Source organism: Anolis sagrei, chromosome 5 (genome assembly GCF_037176765.1).
Source record: "Anolis sagrei isolate rAnoSag1 chromosome 5, rAnoSag1.mat, whole genome shotgun sequence".
NCBI classification, from domain to species: Eukaryota; Metazoa; Chordata; class Lepidosauria; order Squamata; family Dactyloidae; genus Anolis; species Anolis sagrei.
The window spans coordinates 104,895,673-104,919,916 of NC_090025.1; the positions used below are offsets into that span (position 1 = coordinate 104,895,673).

The 24,244-nt window shown below is 41.4% G+C and overlaps 1 protein-coding gene across 1 annotated transcript; it reads left to right on the forward strand.

Moving 5' to 3' along the window:
- Nucleotides 1–1,334: 1,334 nt before the first annotated feature.
- SH3BP2 (SH3 domain binding protein 2) lies at nt 1,335–24,023 on the forward strand. The gene is made up of 13 exons (XM_060778037.2): nt 1,335–1,462; nt 3,612–3,754; nt 5,404–5,506; nt 7,336–7,453; nt 8,754–8,824; nt 11,065–11,153; nt 12,966–13,031; nt 14,678–15,260; nt 18,694–18,802; nt 19,542–19,597; nt 20,346–20,427; nt 21,179–21,238; nt 22,756–24,023. The coding sequence occupies exons 1-13, from the start codon at nt 1,443–1,445 to the stop codon at nt 22,891–22,893; spliced, it is 1,638 nt and encodes a 545-aa protein (XP_060634020.2). The 5' UTR covers nt 1,335–1,442; the 3' UTR covers nt 22,894–24,023.
- The last annotated feature ends 221 nt before the right edge of the window (nt 24,024–24,244 follow it).

Consider the following 24,244-nt stretch of genomic DNA (forward strand, 5'->3'; position numbering starts at 1 on the left):
TGTATTTCTTATGTGGACATTGCTTTGGGTTACTATTGTTTAAGGACTATTACTTTTTCAACCTTCTGATTTTCTTACAAACATTTATTTCTTCTGGCTATTTACTAAGCTTCAATAAAAGAAGATTTGATTCTTCACTCTTTGTGTGCTGTGTTTTGAGTCAGAGGGCTTCTTCTGGACCTGGAGTGCAACACTGGATGACCATCTGTCAGGGGTATTTATTTATTATTTATCGTGTCATCTGCAACCAGAACATTGTATTACATTTCTAACAGAACAAAACAAACAAACAGATTTAAAAAAACACAAATTTTGCAAACTTGGTAGCTGATTAAATGTCCTTTGACCAGTATCTGGTCACTTGGAGTGCCTCTGGTGTTGCCGCAAGAAGGACCTCCATTGTGCATGTGGCAGGGCTCAGGTTGCATTGCAGCAGGTGGTCAGTGGTTTGCTCTTCTCCACACTCGCATGTCGAGGATTCTACTTTGTAGCCCCATTTCTGAAGGTTGGCTCTGCATCTCGTGGTGCCAGAGCGCAGTCTGTTCAGCACCTTCCAAGTCGCCCAGTCTTCTGTGTGCCCAGGAGGGAGTCATTGGTTGAGGTTCTGGGTTTGAGCCTGCCACTTTTGGACTCTCGCTTGCTGAGGTGTTCCAGCGAGTGTCTCTGTACATCTTAGAAAACTATTTCTGGATTTAAGTCGTTGATGTGCTGGCTGATACCCAAACAGGGGATGAGCTGGAGATGTCTCTGCCTTGGTCCTTTCACTATTGGCTGCTACTTCCCGGCAGATGTCAGGTAGTGCAATACTGGCTAAGCAGTGTAATTTCTCCAGTGGTGTAGGGCGCAGACACCCCGTGATAATGCGGCATGTCTCATTAAGAGCCACATCCACTGTTTTAGTGTGGTGAGATGTGTTCCACACTGGGCATGCGTACTCAGCAGCAGAACAGCACAGCACAAGGGCAGATGTCTTCACTGTGTCTGGTTGTGATCCCCAGGTTGTGCCAGTCAGCTTTCGTATGATGTTGTTTCTAGCGCCGACTTTTTGCTTGATGTTCAGGCAGTGCTTCTTGTAGGTCAGAGCACGGTGCAAAGTGACTCCCAGGTATTTGGGTGTGTTGCAATGCTCCAGTGGGATTCAGGGTTGAAGTAGATGGCCCTTCAGGTCTTTTCCAACTCTGGGATTCCCCTTCTTGCCTGAAGCAATTGGCAGCTCTTGGGGTTTCCCTTCCCTCTTGTGCCATGATCCTTTGCCTGGGACAGGATGGGAAGGGGGGCCTCTACGGGCTTTCTGATTGGCTGCCTTTCCCTTGAGGAGGCGTTTCCCGCCACAGGAGAGGCGTGGCCAAAGCAGGCCTGGCCGAAGGAGGAGGAAGTGGTGGCGCGTGAGAGAAGGAAGAGAAGCGGCGGCTCGAGGAGGATGCGGGGGCCTCCCTGGCACGATGGCCGGACGCGCACTGAGGTGAGAGGCGATGACAGGCAGGGCAGGGCTTGCCTTGGCGCCTGGGAAGCTCCTCTTTTCCTTCCGAGGGCATTCAGTGCCGCAGCGCCATGCTTCCCCTTGAACTGCCTAGTAGGCAGGGGCAAACTTCGGCCCTCTAGGAGTTTTGGACTCCAACTCCCACAATTCCTAACACGTAGTTAACTGGTGGGGGTTTCTGGGAGTTGAAGTCCAAAACTCCTGAAGGGCCGAAGTGTGCGCATGCGTGGATGGAGTCCTGGGGTTTGCAGCTGGGATGTTTCGCCCGAGTTCTTGTGGCTCGCTCAAACTGCATGGGAGGCCCCGAGGGCAGGGGAAGTGATTTTCGGTTCCGTTTCCGTCTCTTCTCCGTTTCTCGCTCTGGGGGACATTCCCAGTCGAGCCCCGGAGCTCAGCAAGGACGGGGGTTTCGGGGACTTCCAAAGGAAGAGAGGCCTCCCCGGAAGTGACGCTCCTCGGCTGCTATTGGCCGCCGGTCTCTGCAGGTGGGCTCAGAACACAGATCTTGGAGCTCACCCACAGACCCAGGCCCCTCCCACGCAGCTGTATAATCTATCTATCTATCTACCTATCTATCTATCTACCTATATACCTATACATTTGGGAGTTGTCGTTAATGGGATTTATAGTTCACCTACAATTAAGGAGCATTCTGAACCCCACCAACGACATAATTGGGGCAAACTTCCAATACAGAACCCTCATGACCAACAGAAACTACTGTGTTTTCTGGTGGTCTTTGGCAACCCTTCTGACACCCCCTCGCAACCCCCCCCCCCCAGGTCCCAAACCGCAGGTTGACAAATGCTGCCTTAAGACCATCCAGTCCAACTCCCTTCACCAGGGCAAGAAAACATAAAGCCCTCCTGACAAAGAGCCATCCAGCCATTCTCACAGACACACACATATGTATATGATAGATGCAGTATCAAAGATTTGAAAGGAACCCCTAAAGAAGGACAATGATACGTTGCATGTTCCCGAGTAGGCAAACCAGACAATCTCCACATCAACATTGACAAAAAAAAGCAAGAAATACTGTTTACCCACAAGCAGAAAGAAATTACATATATTAGAAACCAACACTTTCACATTACTTTATTTTCCAGATCACCAGACTGGGCCACAGCAACGCGTGGCAGGGGACAGCTAGTCTATCTATATATAAATGCTCTGTGCATAATGAGTACCTTAAAAACAAAAGAACCAATGAACGAAATCACACCAAATTTGGCAACAAAACGTCTCACAACACAAGGAGTGACCATCACTCAAAAATTATGATTTTGTCACTTGGGAGTTGTAGTTGCTGGGATTTATAGTTCACCTATAATCAAAGAGCATTCTGAACTCCATCAACGATGGAATTGAATCATAGAATCATAGAGTTGGAGGGGAACTCATGGCCCATCCAGTCCAACCCCCTGCCTAGAAGCAGGAAAATCACATTCAAAGCATCCCTGACAGATGGCCATCTAGCCTCTGTTTAATAGCTTCCAAAGAAGGAGCCTCCACCACACGTAGAACTCCCATGACCAACAGAAAATACTGGAAGGGTTTGGTGGGCACTGACCTTGAGTTTGGGAGTTGTAGTTCACCTACATCCAGACAGCACTGTGAATTCAAACAATGATGGATCTGGACCAAACTTGGCACAAGCACTCAATACGCCCAAAGCATAAAGAAATAATCTAAGTCAGGAATATATTAGCATGGTAAGTTCCACTTGTCAGGTTGTCAGGTTCCACTGCTCAAGCCTCCTTCCTCTTTAAGCACACATTTCACTTGAGATGGTGGGAGCACTAACAGAAGGTTTTCTGAAGTCAAGCCAAAGCAAACACATTCATCCTGATATCGAAGAGCCACATGCACTTTGAATTTAGCAGCAGAGGACTTTAAACTGTAAAGATGTATTTGCAGTATCTGATTTTGCGAATTTCCAGGCAGTCTTTAGAGACAGTCCCTTGCACGGTGTGTTATAGGAGTGTGTAAAGCTGATAATTGATATTGTTAGCTGTATCTATATCAAGACTATTTCCTCTTCCTTATTAGACAAGACATTGCCAATAAGCAGATTTTACACATTAATGAAATTATCTCTCTGATATGAAATGTTTCTTTTAAATTTCAGAACAATGACATTAGAAGAAGAGACATTTTTGTCTGTCCCAATGAAGGCTATTGGGTCGCAGAACCTACTGACCATGCCTGGAGGTGTCACCAAGTCGGGATACCTGCACAAAAAAGGAGGAACACAGTTCCAGCTCTTAAAGTGTGAGTTGGGAAGAAGCATAATAATTTGCCACAGGTCATTCTGAGCTGTAGATAAACCATTATAATAATCACTCCAAATCCACTAGGGTTAGGAGCATAGGTCCCCCATAAAAGTGGAAAAAACACAAATTCTTAAAAAAAAATAATTTTTAAAAAACTTTTTGAGGAATTTCTAGTTTCTCTAGCTGGATATGGTCCCTTTGGCTCTTTGCTCAGGCCCTCCTCACTCTCACCATCCTATCCTTTCTCTCTTTCTGCCCTCCTCCCCTCCTTCCCTCCCCTGTCAGTCTCCTTCCATCCTCCCTTCCCTTCCACTCTTTTATCTTTCCTTCCTTCTCTCTTTCCTCTCTCCCTCTTTCTCTCCCTCCCTTTCTTACCTCCCCCTTTCTCCTTCCACCCTTCCTTCCCTTTCCCCCTTCCTTCCTTCCTTCCTTCCTTCCTTCCTTCCTTCCTTCCCTCCCTCCCTCCCTCCCTCCCTCCCTCCCTCCCTCCCTCCCTCTTTCCTCCCTCCTTCCCTCCCTTTCGTACCTTCCTATTTCTCTTTCCATACTTCCTTCCCTTCCACCCTTGGGTCCTTCCTTCCCTCTTCCCTTCCTCCTTCCCTTCTTTCCCTCTCTTTCTCCTTCCATCCTTCGTTCCCTTCCACCCTTTCGTCCTTCCTTCCCTCCCTTTCTTCTCTCCCTCTTTCTCCTCCCATTCTTTCTTCCCTTCCACCCTTTTGTCTTTCCTTCCTTCTCTATTTCCTCCATCTCCCTCCCTTTCTTACCTCCCTCTTTCACCTTCCATCCTTCCTTCCCTTCCCCCGTTCATCCTTCCTTCCTTCCTTCCTTTCCTCTTTCCTCCCTCCTTCCCTCCCTCCCTCTTTTTCACCTCCCTCTTTCTTCTTCCATCGTTCCTTCCCTTCCACCTTTTCGTCCTTCCTTCCCTCTTCCCCCCCTCCCTCCCTCCCTTTCTTCTCTTCCTCTTTCTCCTTCCATTCTTTCTTCCCTTCCACCCTTTTGTCCACCATCTCATTCTGACCAAGGCCAAACCTTTTGGGATCCAAACATTTCCTGTCTTTCCTTCACTTTCTGCCTTGAAAGAGAAGAGGAAGGGGAGGAAAGGGCAGGGAGGGGACTTGGGGAGAACCCCTTCCTTCTCGGCCCACCCACCCTCCTCCGGCCCGCCATGCAGCCCCCAAGTTAGAAAGTTTGCCCATTCCTGCTCTAGCACAACTCTGCACTCAGCCTCTGCTGGACATTGACCAGACTTGCATTGGAGTACGTAGAAATATGTTTTCTTTAGCAGTCTCTAGGTTCTCTAGTGTAATGTAAATATCTCATATGCAGGATGTATTTTCATTCACCTGACCAAATTTGGCACAAGTACCCGATACTGTGTTTTCTGGTGGTCTTTAGTGACCCCTCTGACACACCTTTGTGACCCCTCCAGGGGTCCCAACCCCCAGGTTGAGAACCACTGGTCTACATATTATGGCATATGTTTTAAAGTATTTGGAATGCCACGGACTGCTGTCATCTCTGATCATAGACATTTAGGAATGTTTTAGAGCTGTAGTTCTTGTCTTCATTGAGAGCTTTTTGTGTATGCGTGTCAACTTTTCTCATGTCCTTTTCCCTCCTCTTTTCTCCCCCTCCATTGCCCTTCAGGGCCACTTAGGTTTGTAATTATCCACAAGGGCTGTGTTTACTACTTTAAGAGTAGTACATCTTCATCTCCTCAGGGTGCTTTTTCGTTGAAGGGCTATAACAGGTGAGTGAAACTTGAGGTAATTCCATTATTTGTATGTTATTGGTTATATTTTCCCCATGGAGTACTAATGTATATAGGTGGTCCTCTTCAACGATATCCTATATCAGGGGTCCTCAAACTTTTTAAACAGAGGGCCAGGTCACAGTCCCTCAAAGTGTTGGAGGGCTGGATTATAATTAGAAAAAAAATTAATGAATTCCTATGCGTACTGCACATATCTTATTTGTGTTGCAAAACCACTTAGAAACAATGCAATAATTAAAATGAACAATTTTAACAAATATAAACTTACTAGCATTTCAATGGGAAGTGTGGGCATGCTTTTAGCTGATGAGATATGATTGTTGTTGTGTGCTTTCAAGTGTTTTCAGACTTAGGTTGCCCTTGAGCGAGGGCCGTGTAAATGACCCTGGAGGGCTGTATCCAACCCCCAGGCCTTAGTTTGAGGAACCCTGTCCTAGATAAATGCTGTTTAACAGCTGAGCCTAAGAAATAGTGACTGGGCCAAAGTCACCTAGTTAACTTCCTGACAGAATAAATATTTGAACTTTGGTCTTTTTTACCTTAGTCCAATATTCTCCACTGCTACCACAGGCAGATTATTGGGGTTGCGAAACTTTCCCTGAGGTCTCCACCTTATTTAAAGTTATTTATTTAAAGCATTTCTGCCTCACCTCCCAGCAAACAAGTTCTCTCAAGAAGATGAACAAGAAAGAAGCCAGTTAAAATAATACAAAGATTTAAAAAATTCTTTTTAACTAATTAAAACACTATTTAAGAACTCCAAAATAATTCTGGTGTCCACTTTTGAAACAGCACCAAATGCCAAACAGCTGAGAAAGCCCTATCAAATGTACCCAATATCCAAATTCATGAGGTGTTGGGAAATATTTGGGTATTTCAAATTTCTGACAGATATACGAAGAGGCAGTCTTTCAGATATCTTGGCCCCAAGTTGTTTAGGGCTTCTTGGGTCCGCATCAACAGCTTCAATTGAGCCCAGACACAATTGGAAGACAATGTAGTTTTTGGAAGGCTACTGTCCTATGGTCTCTGAAATGCAAACTTGCTTTCAGACATTTTGCATTTCCTATAACTTATGAATAGTTTTCAAAGGTAGCTCACATTTCAGTAGTCTAATTAAGAGGTAAGTCAGGGATAAACCACTCTGGTAAGATCTGCCCTCCTCCCCCAAATAGTGAGGCTGGACAAAGGGGCTTCTGGCCACTGCATCAACCTTACCTTCCAGTAGTAGCATTGGAATTAAGGCCTTTTCCACACAGTTGAATAAAATTCCACATTATCTGCTTTGAACTGGAATATATGGCAGTGTGGACTCAGATAACCCAGTTCAAAGCAAATATTGTGGAATTTTCTGCCTTGATATTCTGGGTTTTACAACTGTGTGGAAGGGTCCTAAGAGCTACAAACTCGATCTTTTGTAAAGAGGGAGAGAGCAACCCCATCCATAACAGGCTGTGATACTAATCTTAGGTTGGTTTTCTTACTGACCAGCAACATTTCTGTCTTCTCCGGATCTGTCTATTCATTTGCACACAGTTCTTTAATGAATCCACACAATGATTCAGTACTACCATTGGCATCAGTTGTAAAAGAGAGATAGTGATGACACCCAGCTCCTAAGATGACTTCTCCCAGCTGCTTGGGTGTTAAAAAGCATAGCAGACAGTATCTGAAATCTATAATTTACCAGGATGGACATGAATCTAACAGTCAGGTGCTTGACCTGAAACTTAACAATCAAACTGTCTTTTGCTATCTTTATAAATAACACAATTTAAGTTTTAAAAAATGTCATTACTTTGCAGGGTTATGCGGGCAGCAGAAGAGACAACATCAAATAATGTTTTCCCTTTCAAGTTGGTGCACATTAGCAAGAAGCATAGGACCTGGTTTTTTTCTGCCTCCTCTGAAGATGAAAGAAAGGTAAAAGCATATTTATTATTCTAATAACATATTTAAATGGACATGGCATTTGAAAACAGTTTGGAGCTTAAGCCATATCAGTTGCGATGAAATCATAGCTTGCATTTTGAAGAGCTGATTAATTCTTCCTTGGAGGATGTGTAGAATCAATCTGTGGCTATGTTAGCAGACTTAATCTCTTTTGATGTATTTGCTGTATTTATCTCATCTCCATCAGCCATCTGACAATGCAATACAATAACAAAATATTTGTAATTTAGCAAACATAGTAAAATCTGAACAAATTAGTAGCAAAGAATGAAAGGAAAGGAAAAAGAAAAAGCATGATCAGCCTTTATAATAATAATAAAATAATAATAATATAATTATCCAGCATATAGATCTCGTTTGCTGTGACATACTGTGCTTTTGTGTCAGTAAAATAACAACAACAACAACAATAATAATACTTTATTTGTAACCCTCCCTGTCTACCCGAGGAGACTCAGGGTGGTTTCCAACAAAAAAATGGCAAACATTCAATGCCAAATATGAACAATGACCAATAAACAACCAAACTAAAACCAATAAACAAAACAATATAAGAACTTTTGTTTTGTTATTATAAGTTCTTATATTGTTTTGTTTATTGGTTTTAGTTTGAAGTTCCTTTCTGGAGCCCCCTGTGGCACAGTGGGTTAAACCCCTGTGCTGGCAGGACTGAAGACCGACAGGTCGCAGGTTCGAATCCGGGAAGGCGGATGAGCTCCCTCTATCAGCTCCAGCTCCTCATGTGGGGACATGAGAGAAGCCTTCCACAAGGATGATAAATGATCAATTCATCCAGGCGTCCCCTGGGCAACGTCCTTGCAGGGGAAGGTGCTCTTCTCTATTTCCAAGCTGAGTAGCCTGCATTGTCCGTAGACACCTCTTGGTCGTGTGGCCGGCATGACTGCCTTTTTGCCTTTTCCCTGCTGAAACGGTACCTGTTGATCTCACATTTGCATGTTTTTGAAGTGCTAGGTTGGCAGGAGCTAGGTCTAACAGTAAGCGCTCATCCTGTCCTGCGGACTTAAACTGCTAACCTTCAGGTCAGCAGTTCAACAGCGCAAGGGTTTAACCCATTGCACCTTCAGAAGATGTAACGTACATCCTCTGAAGATGCCAGCCACAGATGCAGGTGAAATGTCAGAAAAAAAGGCTGCTAGAACAGGGCCATACACCTCGGAAACCACACAATACCCCAGTGATTCCAGCTGTGAAAGCCTTCAACAATACATGTTGCTTTTTTGACAAATAAATCCTGGTTATTTCCTTTCAGGACTGGATGGCCTCACTTAGAAGAGAAATAGATCTCTATCATGAAAAGAAAGAAGCAGTTCCTGATTTAAGGTCTGCAGAAGCTGATGAAGGCTTGTCCCTTCTCATTCTTGTGACTAACATGAAGCAGTTCCTTGTAAAGACATTTCCAGCTGTGTGAAACTCATGGGGTTTTAAGTTGCATGGCTCCTCAATTGCAAGAGGACAATCAACAACAATGTCTCTTTCTGTTGATAGCATAATTATACTGTGAGTTAACTTCAGGACAATTGTTGTGTCCTTCAGTTGAAGAGCTGCTTTTCCTTTCACCTGTGTGTCTGCATTGTTTTATCGGATGTGAGGGCGATCTGGCTGTGACATCTGTCACCCCATTGATCGCATAATTTTATGCATAGCACCCAGATTAACAAAATGCTATTATGTTGATCATTGTGAAAACTTGTGATGAATACACACGGGGCTAATGGTTAACCTCCAAATAAGTGAGTCATTGAAGTACAGCTGCACACAACACATATTGTCTTGCTTTTGAAGCCTTGCTATTCAGCAAGAGAAGGCAAGTGCTACTCGGTCAGGGTCCACCTTCCAGACTGGCAAAGTACTCAAGTGTATCACTTACTGTTTTCCTCTTCTTAAAATATATGCAAATAAGCTTCATGTATGTAAAACAGATTTATTATTAACCAGTGAAACCATGTATTTATATTAAACTAATTATTATTAAGTTTATGTATAAAAGAAATTTAAATGTGTTCGAATTGATCTTAAATAATATTCTATTATTTATCATAATGACTACTCATATTGAATTAAAATCACCTACAATGTCTTACTGGTGTAATGCAGGTAGTTCCTTTTACTGCTGTCTATGTCACATTAGGGGCCCCTGGTGGTGCAGTGGTTTAAACCGCTGAGCTGTTGAACTTGCTGACCAAAAGGTCAGCGGTTCAAATCTGGGGAGTAGAGTGAGCTCCCGCTGTTAGCCCCAGCTTCTGCTAACCTAGCAGTGTGAAAACATGCAAATGTGAATAGATCAATAGGTACCACCCTCCTCAAAGACATCAGAACCCTCCCCAAAGACATCAGACTAGCACCCACGTTGGCAGTCTTTAGGAAGAACTTGAAGACCTGGCTATTCTGATGTGCCTTTCCGGAATAGGAAAACTCCAGCAGTATGTCCCAGAAGCACTTTATTAGAATTTTAAGATTCTCTGCACATTGCACTTGCCCTGAAATCCAACATACCACCTGTCACACCCAGCACTTTTTAATTCTGTACCCATTACTTAGTCTGGCCCTATTTTTTACTGTGTCATGGTGCAATGTTTTGTTGTTACTGCTTTATGTTTTTAATTTTGCTTTGAGTTGTTTTGTTATGCTGTTGTTGTGTTGAGGCCTTGGCCTTTGTAAGCCGCATCGAGTCCTTCAGGAGATGCTAGCGGGGTACAAATAAAGTTTAATAATAGTAATAATAATAATAATACCACTTCTGTGGGCAGGTAATGGTGCTCCATTCAGTCAAGCTGGCCTCATGACCTTGGAGGCGTCTACGGACAACACCAGCTCTTTGTTTTAGAAATTGAGATGAGTACCACCCTCCCAGAGTTGGACAGGACTAGATTTAATGTCAAGGGGAAACCTTTACCTTATATCACATTGAGCAATTTCCCATCAAATTTAGGGCAATTGGGGTGTACACTTAGCTCAGCCTGGCAGTTGAGTTTGAAACAAGCATTTACCTATTTAAAACTATTCCATTTTTTTCCATCTCATCAGAGGTAACTTGTTTTATGCATGCTTCATGTATCTATAATTATTGGATTAAATTCTGTGGTTAGTTCAAATAGAAGTGAATCAGTGTGATTTACATAAATGTTGACGGACCATTTCTCTAGTTGGGACTGACTAATAAGTTTCAGTGCTGTATACAGGCCCGTAGCCAGGATTTCGTTTCGGGGGGGGGCTAAAAAATTTTCAGGGGGGGTTTCGGGGGGGGGCTGAGTTTCGGGGGGGGGGCTGAGTCTGAGTGAAAGAGGGTCTAGCCTAGCAAACCTTTTGTATCATTACCCCAATACCCCCATACATATGGGATATATTGAGTATGGTGATCAGATCATGATATGAATAAACATAACAGTTTAAATAATGCACCAGTAAGGCCTTTTCGCGAACCACCATGAAAATTTCGGGGGGGGGCTGAAGCCCCCCGAGCCCCCCCCCCTGGCTACATGCCTGGCTGTATATAGGCTATTCTTACAAGTTCCATAACTAGTGATCAAAGTCCTAACTGAAACCTTTCTCTGTGTTCCTAGTGACTCTGGTTCAGATGCTGACAGTTTCTATGGCTCAGTAGAACGACCTGTTAATATACATTACTCGCAACATTCAATAGAGAGTTCAGGTAAGAACATAATTTTGAAAGACCCTGTTGTATAAATTACAACAACAACAAATTTTGTGGCATTTTTAACTACCAACAATGTGGCATATGTTCTCACAGCCATTTTCCATTGTTAGAGATGCATGGAGTATTACCTTAGTTGTTAGTTTCATCACATACCACATATACTTTATTATAAACTGACCCGAATATAAGCCAAGGCACCTAATTTTACCACAAAAACCTGGGAAGACATATTGACTCGAGTATAAGCTGAGGGTGGGAAATGTAGCAGCTACTGGTAAATTTCAAAATAAAAATAGATACCAATAAAATTACATTAATTGAGGCAACAGTAGGTTAACTGTTTCTGAATATTTACATAAAACTGTAATTTAAGATAACTGTCCAGCTCTGATTAGATCATTATTCTAACCTCCTTCAATGTAAATGTGCTTACGTATCCTTCCAATAATAATAAAGTAAAATAATGGAAATGTAATAATTTATTATTATTTATTTATTTACAATATTTCTATCCTGCCTTTCTCAAACCCGAAAGTGACTCAAGTTGGCTTACAACCATGCAGCCATTTGATGCCTTAACAATATACACTTAAAACCACATTTAAAACAGAAGTAAAAAATACATACAGCAAGACCTTTAAAAAACATATCAAACCATAACCAATACCTTCACTATTAGCATTGCTTTCCAAAATCATAATCTGATCCATTCCAGTATTCAATTTCACATAATTTCGTGTTTGTCTATTGCACCATACAAGTAATAATAAAGGAATAAATGTAATATAAATACTAGAGAAAAGTAATAAATATAATAACAATAATAGAGTAAAATAATAAATGTAATAAAAATAATAATAGAGGAAAATAATGTAAATATAATAATAACAACAATAATAGAGGAAAATAATAAATGTAATAATAAATAGAGAAAAATAATAAGTGAAATAACAATAACTAGAATATAAACCCGGAGATTCCACAGATATATAAACCCCACTTGCCTAGTTTCCAACAGACCTCACAACCTCTGAGGATGCCTGCCATAGATGTGGGCGAAATATCAGGAGAGAATTCTTCTGGAACATGGTCATATAGCTCAGAAAACTCACAGCAACCTTGCAACAATTATTCCGTAAGAATATAGATCTATAATTTGTTGGGTTCTTCATGTCTCCGTTTTCCTTAGGAATTAAGATTATGCTGGTCTGTTTCCAGGAATTTGGTATTTTATTCCTTAATGCATCATTCATTGTTTGCAGAAAAGGCACACTTGACAGATCCTGTAAAGCCTTATAAGATTGTGCTGTCAATCTGTCAGGACTCAGAGCCTTTCCTATTTTCATCTATTGGCATGTCTGATTTATTTGGGTGGGATTTAGACCATATTGTACTTCATGAATCTCCTGTCCTTTTCTGCCTACTTCTTTTGACATCACTCAATGAATTATGCCTTCAGATATTTTGGAAGAAATTCTTCTGTTGATCCAGTAATTTGAGTAATCAAAATCTCAAGGGGTGTTTGTGACTTCACTTTAAGGCCCTCGTATAGTGACAAAGCAGAACACTTTCAGGTTAAAATAAGGCATGTGCTGCTGGCAGCACCTTGTCTTAAACTAAAAGTGCTAATTTTAAACTATATCTTGTCATTAATCCATAACCATTAAGGTGAAATCATAGTTCTATAATTGTGTGTTGTGAAAGGCCTCATGTTTACAAATGTGCATTAAGTTTCCTGCTCTCTTAAGAGTCATTGGCACATGGCAAGTAATCTAGAAATGCATTTCATGCTATATTCATTTTCAGATTACGACCAGGATGAAGATGATGATTACTTACAGCCAGATGATTTAGACAGTGCAAAATGTGAAGGTAGGAAAAATTACATCTTCCTGAAAACCAAATTGTTTGCAGAAATGTGATTTGAGAAGGATATTTGCATGGTGCAAAGTTCTAAATGAATCAAGAAGTTTTGTGAAAATAAGTTACTGGATGATGTATCCTGATGGGTTAATGAGAAAAATATTTATAGCGGGGTTTATTCTGGTTTGAAAAAAAAGAATATTTTTACAATGTAAAGCAGTATATGGGAGCTCCGTTACCCATTTAAAAGGTGGATTGTCATACACTGAGACTTCCAGGAGTGCCAAATTATCCCTTTCTGCCAAAACAAAGGTGGTCAGGGACCAGGATTGCATAAGCCTGGGAAAAACACCTGGGTTGCAGTTTGCCTTTAAAAAAAGAAAACTAATTGGCCTGAATCCTGTTGTTGGTCCCAAACAGAGTAGATCAGACTTTATTCTCCAACTCACCATTCAACAGTTGGTTCAATGTGTTTTTTCTCATATGAGCCCAACCAAGAAGCAGGGCATCATGTGATTTCATTATTTGGATGGATAGTGTCTTCCATTTGCGAATTAAGTGGTATTCATAGTTTTCCCTGAAAATCTCAAGCTCTGTCTATCTGTCCTTCTTTTTAATTACAGTCAGTCCTTCATATTTGCTGGATTATGGGTGCAGGACCCCCACAAAAAGTGGGGATACTATGAATAACCCCCTCAATTATTTTGTCCTAAGAGAATACTTCACTAGGAACCTGGGGTCCCCAGATGTTTCTGGCCTTCAACTCCCAGAAATCCTAACAGCTGGTAAACTAGCCGTGATTTCTGGGAATTGTAGGCCAAAACCATCTGGGGATCCCAGGTTCCAAGTTGAGAACCACTACTCTAGGTCCTCCAGTGCAATAGATTCACATTGGAAGATCAACAACCTGGAGAAATGCTCTTTTTAGGAATCTTTCTATTCTCCAGTGTGGCTCTATGGCAAAAGCTGACCATAGAGTCACACGGGATTACCTAGAACAGTGGTTCTCAATGTGTGGGTCCCCAGGTGTTTTGGCCTACAACTCCCAGAAATCCCTGCCAGTATACCAGCTGTTAGGATTTCTGAGAGTTGAAGGCCAAAACATCTGGGGACCCACACGTTGAGAACCACTGACCTAGAGATAACATAATAATCAAATCCGCAAAAGTGAAACCTATGACTGTGGAAGACCAACTGTATATCATTTCCTGCATTCTGAAGGCTATAGTCCTCTGCCAAATCAGTCTTGGCTGTCAAGTGAAAAGGTCTCTATTGAAAGAAAGTCTTCGATGGTTTTTTTGAATGTCCAAAAGGTATGAAGATGGAGGTGGGAGGAGTGAGAGAGAAGGAGAGAGATACAGAAATATAGAGATAAACTGATTGATTAGTCGGCCTCTGAATAGATTTTAAATATTAATGTAACAGCCAATCATCACATTTGCTCTGATAATCAGAATTACATATGGTACAGCTATTATTCAGGGATGCAGCCTCAGCTGTCCTTTCATGAATACTAAATAGCTACTACCAAAAATGGGCATTTGCCTCCTCTTTCAGATACCATCTCTTTCTATTTATTCTACTCTTCCCTTTTATGTTGTCATATCTTCTACAGGAGATACTTTTTAAAAAATTGTTTGCGTTTTTTTTAACAGATCAAAAAGTCTTCCCACCAAAATACCCGCCCCCTCCAGTTCCTCAGATGGAAAAAACTTCCTATTCACAAACAAAGCCATGCTCACTTTCTGGCAAATCCAGAGTGGCTGTGTTTCCACCACCAGCTCTGAAAAACAGCTCACCTGGTGTTAGGTCCAGCATTCTTCTTGCTGTGAAAGGAGAATTTCCTTTTAATTACCAAGCCGAGCATAAAAAGGGAGCCAACTCAACATGCCAGCAAGCAAGTGGCCAGGGACCACCAGTGCCTCCAATCCATTTGCCCCCAAAACCCATCTCCTTTACAGAAATCCGCTCTGCGCCTGCTGTGTGTCAACCACAAGCCAATGTCTTACCTGCTACCAAAGAGTGTGAGAAGCTTAAAGACCTAAAACTTTCTACAAAATCCCCCCCTCCGTTGCCAAGCAGCAAGCCAAAATTATCACTAAATACAGTGCACATACAAGAACCAAGGAAGCCAGATCACTCTGGACTATTGATATCCAAAGTTCTTTCTAACGCACAAGTGCCTCGGGACAAATCATCTGTGCCTGTGTCGAAACCAGATAAGCCTTCTCCTCCACAGTAAGTTGGAAAACAGAATTAATAAATAGGATGTTGATATTATTTCTGTTAAGGGATGGTAAAGAATTTACCCTCCCTACAGACCCTTGGCCTTGAAATTGCCTGTTGCCTGTAGCACTCTTACAAATAACTTGCACTGTTACTTGCGTACAATGTTTCAAATCAAATCATTTATTTCAGTCATTGACCAGCACAGGAAATAGAAGTCACATTTTCATACAAACTTGGTATGTTTGATACATTTGGTACAATGTGGGTGAGGTAGCAGAGGGGGAAACAGGGTAAAAACATACAATGCACAGATCCATCACCAAATTGTAGATTCAGGGAAAAAGATTACTGGACACACAGTTAACTTTTGGGACTAGTCATTCCCTGACAGATTTTGTATGCTGCTGCACAGAACTTTGCAACATTGTAGGTTGTAGCTGAATTAGTATCTGCAAGTAGCATGGAGGTATAAAATTGTCCTGAATGGCCTGGGTGCTTGTATATCAGAGGTAAGATAAGCCTGGCACGGATATCCCTGTAGAACGGGCACTGAAGGAGCACATGTTCTATTGTTTCTACATGACCCGAGTCACAGGGGCAAAGTCTCTCTGGGAAAGGGATCTTCTGGTAGCGGCCTTCGAGTACAGCTGATGGGAGAGCGTGGCATCAAGCCAGGGTGAAAGCCCTTCGATGAATAGGAACCTCTAAGTTTGTTAAATATGCCATAGGGGAGGCAAGATATCTGCTGCCTTCATTGATAAGGAAGGTTGGAACCGAGGCCAGATCTAGTTGGCGCTCTGAGTCTGTGATACGTTGTTTAATAAGTGCTTTGGCCTGATTGTAATCCATAGCAAATAGCAGACCTGGAGAAAATCCCAATGAGGTGATTTTGGATGCTACCACCTGCTTCCATGTGGATTGGAAGTCATCCTCCATCGTTAGTGGGGCAAGACCAAGGGGTGCACAGGATAGTCTGAGCCAGAGATTGAGTATGGCCACCCACACCCTGGCCTCCACCCTCATAAAGTCCGTCTCTAGTTGCAGGGTGGCATTAGAAACACATTTAGGTACCTGCAAGGCCGATCTCAGAAACTTTGACTGAACCAGCTCTAATGGGGCAAAACTGGGGAAGGGGCCCAGTTGAGCCCCATACAAGAGTTGGGCTAATGACTTAGCTTCAAACAGTTGGAGCGCTGCCGGTGTAAAGTGGCCCCCTCTTGACTTAAGATATTTAAGAATGGCAATTGAGCTCCTCTCTGCGGTGTTGGCTACTTGATCTCTCTGAGCTCTTCTGCTACCATTAGATTGGAGAACTACACCTACACCTAGATATTTGAAGCATGTGACTTGTTCAATTTTATGACCATCTATGCTCCAAGAGTAAGTTCTGGGCCTATTAGCGAAAGCCATGATTTTAGTTTTATTGTAATTAAGTTGGAGCTGATCTGTGTTGCAATGTTGTATTAATGCTCTCAAAGCTCTTTTGAGCCCAACGGGTGTTCTAGAGAGTACAGCAGCAGCATCTGCATAAAGCAGGATGGAGATGTGTCTTCCCACCAGCTTTGGGGGGTGGAAGTCCATGTTTTGAAGCTGGTCCACTATGGAGTTTATATAAAAGTTGAACAGCAAAGGGACCAGAATGCAGCCTTGCTTGACACCCTTGCCTATTTCAACAGCCTCAGTGAGGTGGCCCTGTGGGTTGCATCTTACTTTGTGTGTGGTCTTTTCATGAAGTTGGCGTATTAGATATAATAGACGGCGATCAATTGTAGAACTCTCCAGTTTAAATCTATAAAAGCAGCATATAGTGAGGTTATGTTTTGGGAGGAATATTTTTCCACAAGATGTTGTAGCACTAGGCACTGATCTATGGTGGATTGACCTTTCCTGAATCCAGCTTGCTCCTCAGCTAATATGCTTTCTTGTTCCAACCAATTTTGGAGTTTCCATTAGAGATGTCTAGCATATAGCTTACTGATAGTGTTAAGGAGGCTGATTGGTCGATAGTTCGCAGGATCATCCTTTTTCCCTTTCTTTTTATAGATGGGAACAATGATTGCAAGCCCCCAATCCTTGGGAATTTGGCCATGGTTGTCAATACATGTAAAAAGTGAGGCTAGGATGGGGGTCCAGAAATCCAGGTTGTTCTTGATGGCCTCTGCTGGGATAAGATCTTCTCCTGGGGCCTTGCCTGATCGTAGTTGGGCAACCAGGTTCTTAATTTCTGTAGCTGATACAGGTGGCCATGGTGGAAGGTTCTCTGTGTCAAGGTTGGGACAGTCCCTTCCAGTAGAGATGTCCATGTAGAGATCCTGACTCAACCTTTTGTCAGTTGATTGGTATGATTAATAGACATTTATCAGAAGGAGGTTGTCATTGTTAATTGTTTAATTTAGCAAAGTGCATTTGAGGGGATTTTAACAAAATTTGTGAAAAATATCCAGTTGCCCTCTGCTGTGTCCAATCATCTACATGAAACAGTTTGCTAATCTCTTCATCTTCTGGTTCATCCACTGCAGAGTATTTGTGTGGTATTGCTTTTATCAGGGGTTAACAACCTAGTGTCCTCAGGCCCAATAAATTTTAGGCAGCATGGTTAATGGTGAGAAATTCCTTAAGTTGAATTTGTAAGTAAGTCAGAAAAAGTACATTTTTGAGTGTAACTCCAGCTATAGATAGATAGATAGATAGATAGATAGATAGATAGATAGAGATACACACACACACACTTTGGATAGCATATGGAAGGCTGAACACTCCTGTGGTATTTGTTTTGTCTGTGCCTCTGTTCAGATTTCACCTCACTGTCCCTGTGCTAATTGGATTTTGAAAAAAATGGCTTGTTGTAGAAACAAGGATTGGTGAGAAAGCTTCAATTGAGACACCTTTTCCCCATGATAACTCTTCTAGGAGTTAATTTCCCTTCCGAGGGGTAGATTTTTCATATTTCCTATTGTCTCACCTCCATTAGTAATTATGAGTTGTTTGTAAATTGGATGTTTGTAACTTGGGGACTGCCTGGATATTAAAATACACAGGACAAAGATTAAAATATAGGGAACACAAGACATGAGTTTAAAATTCACGATTAAAACATGCACATTCACCTGCTGCAAGAGAGAAGTCTTCAGATGTGTTTTAATTTTCAAAAGCTGCTTTAGCTGTTGGAGCTCTTTCAGCAAGTTATTCTACGTATGGACTAAGAGTACAATACACTCAACATACACATGACACATCTGTTGCACATTGCAGGTGAAGACTGATAAAAAAGGGCAAAGTGTTTTCCAGCTATTGAAAGTGCCCAGAACCCTTGTATTACTGGTAATAAATATAAAAACTATTTTTAAAGACATGGATTGGCAACTTTGTGCTCTCCAAATGTTTTACAGCAGAGCTTCAAAAACATATTTTCTAATGTTAGTTTATGTTCTGTGTCTGCTAGGAGATCATCTCCAGATGGACAAAGTTTCCGAAACTCTTCATTTGAGAAACCAGCCTCACCTTCACAATTAAAATTATCTGGAGAAGATTCAGATGGTGACTATGAGAAAGTAAGGCAGCTCATTCCTCTTCTGATAGTGCCAGATAGTGTAGGTCTTAGAGTTTATGGGTTAAATGTTAGGTGGTCTTCTATGGCAATTAATATAATTGTTTTTGTTATTTAAGGGTGAGAGGTTAGACCCATTGAGAAAGTATACTTCAGATTAGATGCTTTTTGATAGTGATGGTAGAGATATGCAGCTGTGTGGTCAATAGATTGCCTATTTGTACGCAAATTCAGAGCTGTGTCTTCTGCTGTCTTTCCTGTGTTCTGCACAGCTGAGATGGGTATGCATTCTCATGCCCATAGTGAGGAATTGAGTTGGTCAGGAAAGGGAACCAAATTGTACAGTAGCTTACAGTTTTATTGGCCACAACCTTACCTGCCAGAGTTTTCCAGTGCAAGTTTAGAGTAGTTCACATCATAGCCAAGAACAACCTGGAGACATGGGTAATTTAATATAGTTCCCAGTTTTAGGCAGGATCCATAACACAGGGTATTGAGGAATTCTTCTTCGAATTTGCCGTAGGAAAATTGTTTCAGCCTGGCAGCTGATGGAACCAGATGACTTACAAGGCTCTTTCCAAGTCTGTAATGTAGTTTCCATTTTGAAACATGCTTCCTTATGTGTGTTGATGTGGCTTCTTCAGATGAATGTGGCCACTCATATTTATTAAATCAGTTTTGCTACAAATGGGACTATTACACTTATGTTATCATTTTATTTGACAAACTCTTTTTTCATGCAGGTAGAGTTACCGAGTTCTGTATTTGTGAATACCTGTGAATCCCTTGAAGTTGAAAGGTAAATGTATTTGTATATAGGCATTAGCTGGAATATGGGTAGTCCCTATCGTTTCCTGGAAAAGTGGGTCATAAAAATGTTTGAGGAATGCCAGGGACAGTGACAAAGGGCGAAGTCTTGGCGCTCAGCAGACGTTGAAGGGTAACTAAATAATTACAATGAAAAGGTGCTGAAAGCATGAAAGTAAAACCTTTGTGTAATTTTTGTGACCTTAGGCCCAATGAGAATTAATATTGGCTTCATTGTTGTACCTGTACATTGCCTTCCTTCTTCAAAATAAATCATTTCTTGTCTTTATTTATTCAGTCAATCATGTATTTTTATCCTACCATTGAAATAAATGGCATTTCTGCAGGGGGGAATTTTTTTTTTGTCATGTCAGGAGCGACTTGAGAAGCTTCAAGTCGCTTCTGGTGTGAGAGAATTGGCTGTCTGCAAGGATGTTGCCCAGGGGATGCCTGGATGATTTTTTAATGTTTTTACCATCCTTGTGGGAGGCTTCTCTCATGTCCCTGCATGAGGAGCCGGAGCTGATAGAGGGAGCTCATCTGCCTCTCCCCGGATTCGAACCTGCGACCTGTCGGCCTTCAGTCCTGCCGGCACAGGAGTTTAACCCACTGCACCACCGGGGACTCCACAGGAGGAAAATCAGTTGCCATGTATAGTAGTAATGTTAAGATTTCAAAGGTGGGTTTTGATGTTTGCTACTTCACAAAGTTGACCATTTAGTGTTTTTATACCATTTTAGGTTGTTCAGATCTGAAAATCCCACAGGACATGTGAAAAATGGATTATTCTGCATTAGGAATTCCTCTACAAAAACTGGAAAGGTAATCATATAGAAATGTCAGATTCTACATATTTGTAAAAGGCTATTGGGGGGGGGGGGGGATTAATACAGTGTGTCTAAATATAAATAATCATCTGTAGGTATTTCCCCAAATATCTTATATCGAGATACTTGAAATAATGATAAAATTAATTGTTCAACCAACAGCTTTCGGGTTTCACAAGGTATAGAATTTTATAACAAATTGCTTTCTCTATTACTGCCCTCCCTCCACTGAACACTTATAGTACAAGATGTTGAAAAAGATTGTTTGTTCAAGTGCACTGGACACCTCATTAAAAATTAAATGCTGAGCACAATATTTTGAGGTTTGTCTTCTTTTATCTTCATTTTACTTGGCCAGTGGCACACACTAACTTACAGTGGAGTTTCTTATAAAGACGATGTGGGTTGCTGACATGAAAATAAAATGGAAATTCTTCAAGCATGTTCATTTCACTTTTAATAATGTTGTACTATCAGTCATGATGAAATCACAGGAAGCAAAAGAGATACACAGTAGGGGCTCATGCCTCTCGAGAGGCCTTATGCTTGAATTTATCTACATATGCTTTGGCTACTGAGCTGACTAGATAGAACTAGTCTGGTAATAGCCAAGGTATTTGCAACTTGGTTACAAGTATGCAGCTGCCATTTCTTTTAAATGGCACTTTAATGTTTTATTACATTCACACTATACTGACTGGGAAGATATGTGGGTAAAAACTTGTATTTGATTTTCCTCTTTCAAGGTATTAGTTGTATGGGATGGATCTATTGAAAAAGTGAGAAACTACAGAATCTTTCAACAGGTGGGTAAAAGTGCAGGATATAAATATTTACAGTAGTTGAATAAAACAATATGCAATCTACTTTTAAGTCAGTTTTCCTTACTGGATTATAACTTGGTCTGCTAGTTCAAATTTAAATTGTTTGTAAAATAGGGAGAAGAAATTATTTTATCTGAGCAGCAACAAAATAATGGGGTTGTTAACAATCTAGGGCAGGGGTCCTCAAACTAAGGCCCAAAGGCTGGATATGGCCTTCGAAGTCATTTACCCGGCCCTCGCTTAGGGTCAACCTAAGTCTGAAATGACTTGAAAACACACAACAACAACAACAACAACAACAACAACCCTATCTCATCAGCCAAAAGCAGGCCCACACTTCCCATTGAAATACTAATAAGTTTATATTTATTAAAATTGTTCTTCATTTAAATTATTGTATTGTTTTAAGAGTTTTTTGTACTACAAATAAGATATGGCAAGTGTGCATAGGAATTCATTCATATATTTTTTTTCAAATTATAATCTGGCCCTTCAACAGTTTGAGGGACTGTGACCTAGCCCTCTGTTTAAAAACTTTAAGGACCCCTGATCTAGAGTGTAGCTGGAGGCAACTGTTGTCACCATTCATTCACAGGGTTTTGTGGTGTAGAAACCCCTCAACAGTGGAAAAACAACATCTCTGAGTGCAGGGAAAGGCTTTTTTGAGGAACCAACAGGTGAAGGTGGAGTGCTGCTGTGTCTCCCCCAAAGCCATGGTGATTGCAGAGAAGCAGTCACCTCAGGGGCCTTCCAGACGGGCCCTATATCCTAGGATCCTTTAAACTGGATTATATGAGTCCGCACTGCCAGATAATCTGGGATAAACAAAATCCTGAGATCAGATCCTGGGATATAGGGCCTGTCTGGTAGGGCCCTCGGTCACCAACCACCCCTCCTGATAATCTTTTGACCAGCAGACTTGGGGGAGGGGCGTTGGAAACTGAGATTGCCGTGGTCCCACTCTTTGAAGCTGCAAAGAGCTGAACAGCAGCAATGGCTGTTGCCAATCTTAGATCTACATGTTGGTTGGCTTCCATATTTGGTTGTTGAGAGTGATTGCTATTGCTGTGCCTCTCCCAAAGCCATGGTCTTAGGGGGGAGGGAGACAAATCAGCAGCGATGACTGGTCAGCCACCTCCCAAAATCCCCTGAACAGCAAGATTTGGGAAGTTGTTGGCAAGGGAGATCATTTTTGCTGTGTCTCCCAAAGACCCGGGAAGCACAAAGAGGAAACTGCCGGCCCCCTCCTGTGACACACGTAGCAATCTGCTTCTGGAGGTGGCCGGTGAGGGAGAGTTCTAGGGCTCAGCAGCACCCCCAGGCTTTAGGAGTGGTTGATATCAACTGTGTGCCAAACTCACAAATGTGGAGGGCCCGTTTTATCACAGTTGATATCCTATGCGTTGTGTGTCTGAACAGCCTTCGTTTCTAGTTTCATTATCCCAGGATGTTCCTGAGTTGGTTAATAACTTCAGGTGTTTGTTTTCATCTTGCTATAGGGCTGTAAGTTTTACCTGGAGGCAGATGCCCTGTTTGTGAGCCTTGGAAATCTGGTTGAATACTACTCCGGTCATGTCTTGCCAGGCCATAACAATTTGATGCTACGGTTTCCTTATGGTTATTCAGGACCAAGGTGACAGACCTTCATAATCCACTGTGACACTAACCACAATGAGCAAGTATGGGTTTACAAGATGCAAGTGTTTTATTTCCCATGTAAGTCAGTTATGAGGAATGTATAGATAACCTGATGATGTTGGAGTGCAGCTCCCATCATCCTTCACCAGTGGCTCTTACGTTAGGGTGATAGACTTACAATCTGCCAACCTCCTATCTCTCATTTTAAACTAAAAAGGAATAATTATACTCTTTTCACGGAGTTGAGGCCTGGACTGGATTTCTGAGTTACATAGAATAAGGAGGAGGGCACATTGTCAGGAGGAAGCTGACATGTTTTTGGCATAGTTAACTCCACACAATATGAGCAGACACCTTGTTTGAGGCTCTAGTTTCTCTCAGCCTATGGATATGAAGTTACTGTGACTAACAGAACTACTATGCAAGAAATTTCTAAAGCAAAGTACTAATGTTCACTTTACTGTAGTTTTCCTGACTTTTTATTTGAGTCAGCATTGATGTTTGTACTAATTTAGTATTTAAAATTAGTACAAACTGTGTAGCACAAAACCATGTACTGTATAACAAATTTGTTTCCAGAATGTAAAAATCAGTGGGGCTTTGTCTTGTAACCTTAGTTACAGTCTTAGTTTACTTACAAAATACTGTCCTAACATACTATGTATGGAATGTGGATGTGATCTGTCATTTTATGGTATTTTGAAAGTATTTGTTTCTCCGAGGCATTTTCATTGTAATGCAGAGCTGTTATTTTAAGTACACACACGCACATGCACATGCTTCTTTCTCTGTGTAATGGGCTACAAAACTGTGCCAAGCTGATTGTGTAAACGTCCATTTAGCTGAGACAACGCTCAAAAAATCTGCTGTTAGGTGATAGGTATATGTGCACTTACACACTTTATACTACTGCAGCCAAATCCATAGGTTAATTTTAAAACTGGATAAAAAATATGAACCAAAATATTTAATATGATAGCAATTTGTTTTTAAACATGTCAATTAATGTTATACAAGTTTTGATATGATGTATTTGGTGATTTTATAATGCACTGTAATGATAAATTGTGACTTTTGTAAAATAAGAATCTGAATTATCTGAATGTATAAAAATGGCTTTTGAATTTCAGACTGCATTGATAAACATTTCATGTGTCATTTTCTATTTCAGTACTCAAGAACTAGTAAATAGTTCATTAAGGTACTGTTGTCTTTAAATGAATATATGTCACAAATGTAGGTTTTGATAACATAACACTTCCATGGATATTAAGCTTATAAAATTCAGCATTTCAGTTAGGTTTTTTTTGCTGGGCTTAAGCCTTCTACATCACATTGTAGTCTATAATG

What these genes read in the sequence shown, in the direction of transcription:
- SH3BP2 (XM_060778037.2), top strand. Translation starts at nt 1,443, where the DNA reads ATGGCCGGACGCGCACTGAG. An exon ending in AGACAGTGCAAAATGTGAAG is followed by an intron (nt 13,032 to 14,677) that starts GTAGGAAAAATT and finishes TTTTTTTAACAG; the next exon opens with ATCAAAAAGTCTTCCCACCA. An exon ending in ACTACAGAATCTTTCAACAG is followed by an intron (nt 21,239 to 22,755) that starts GTGGGTAAAAGT and finishes ATCTTGCTATAG; the next exon opens with GGCTGTAAGTTTTACCTGGA.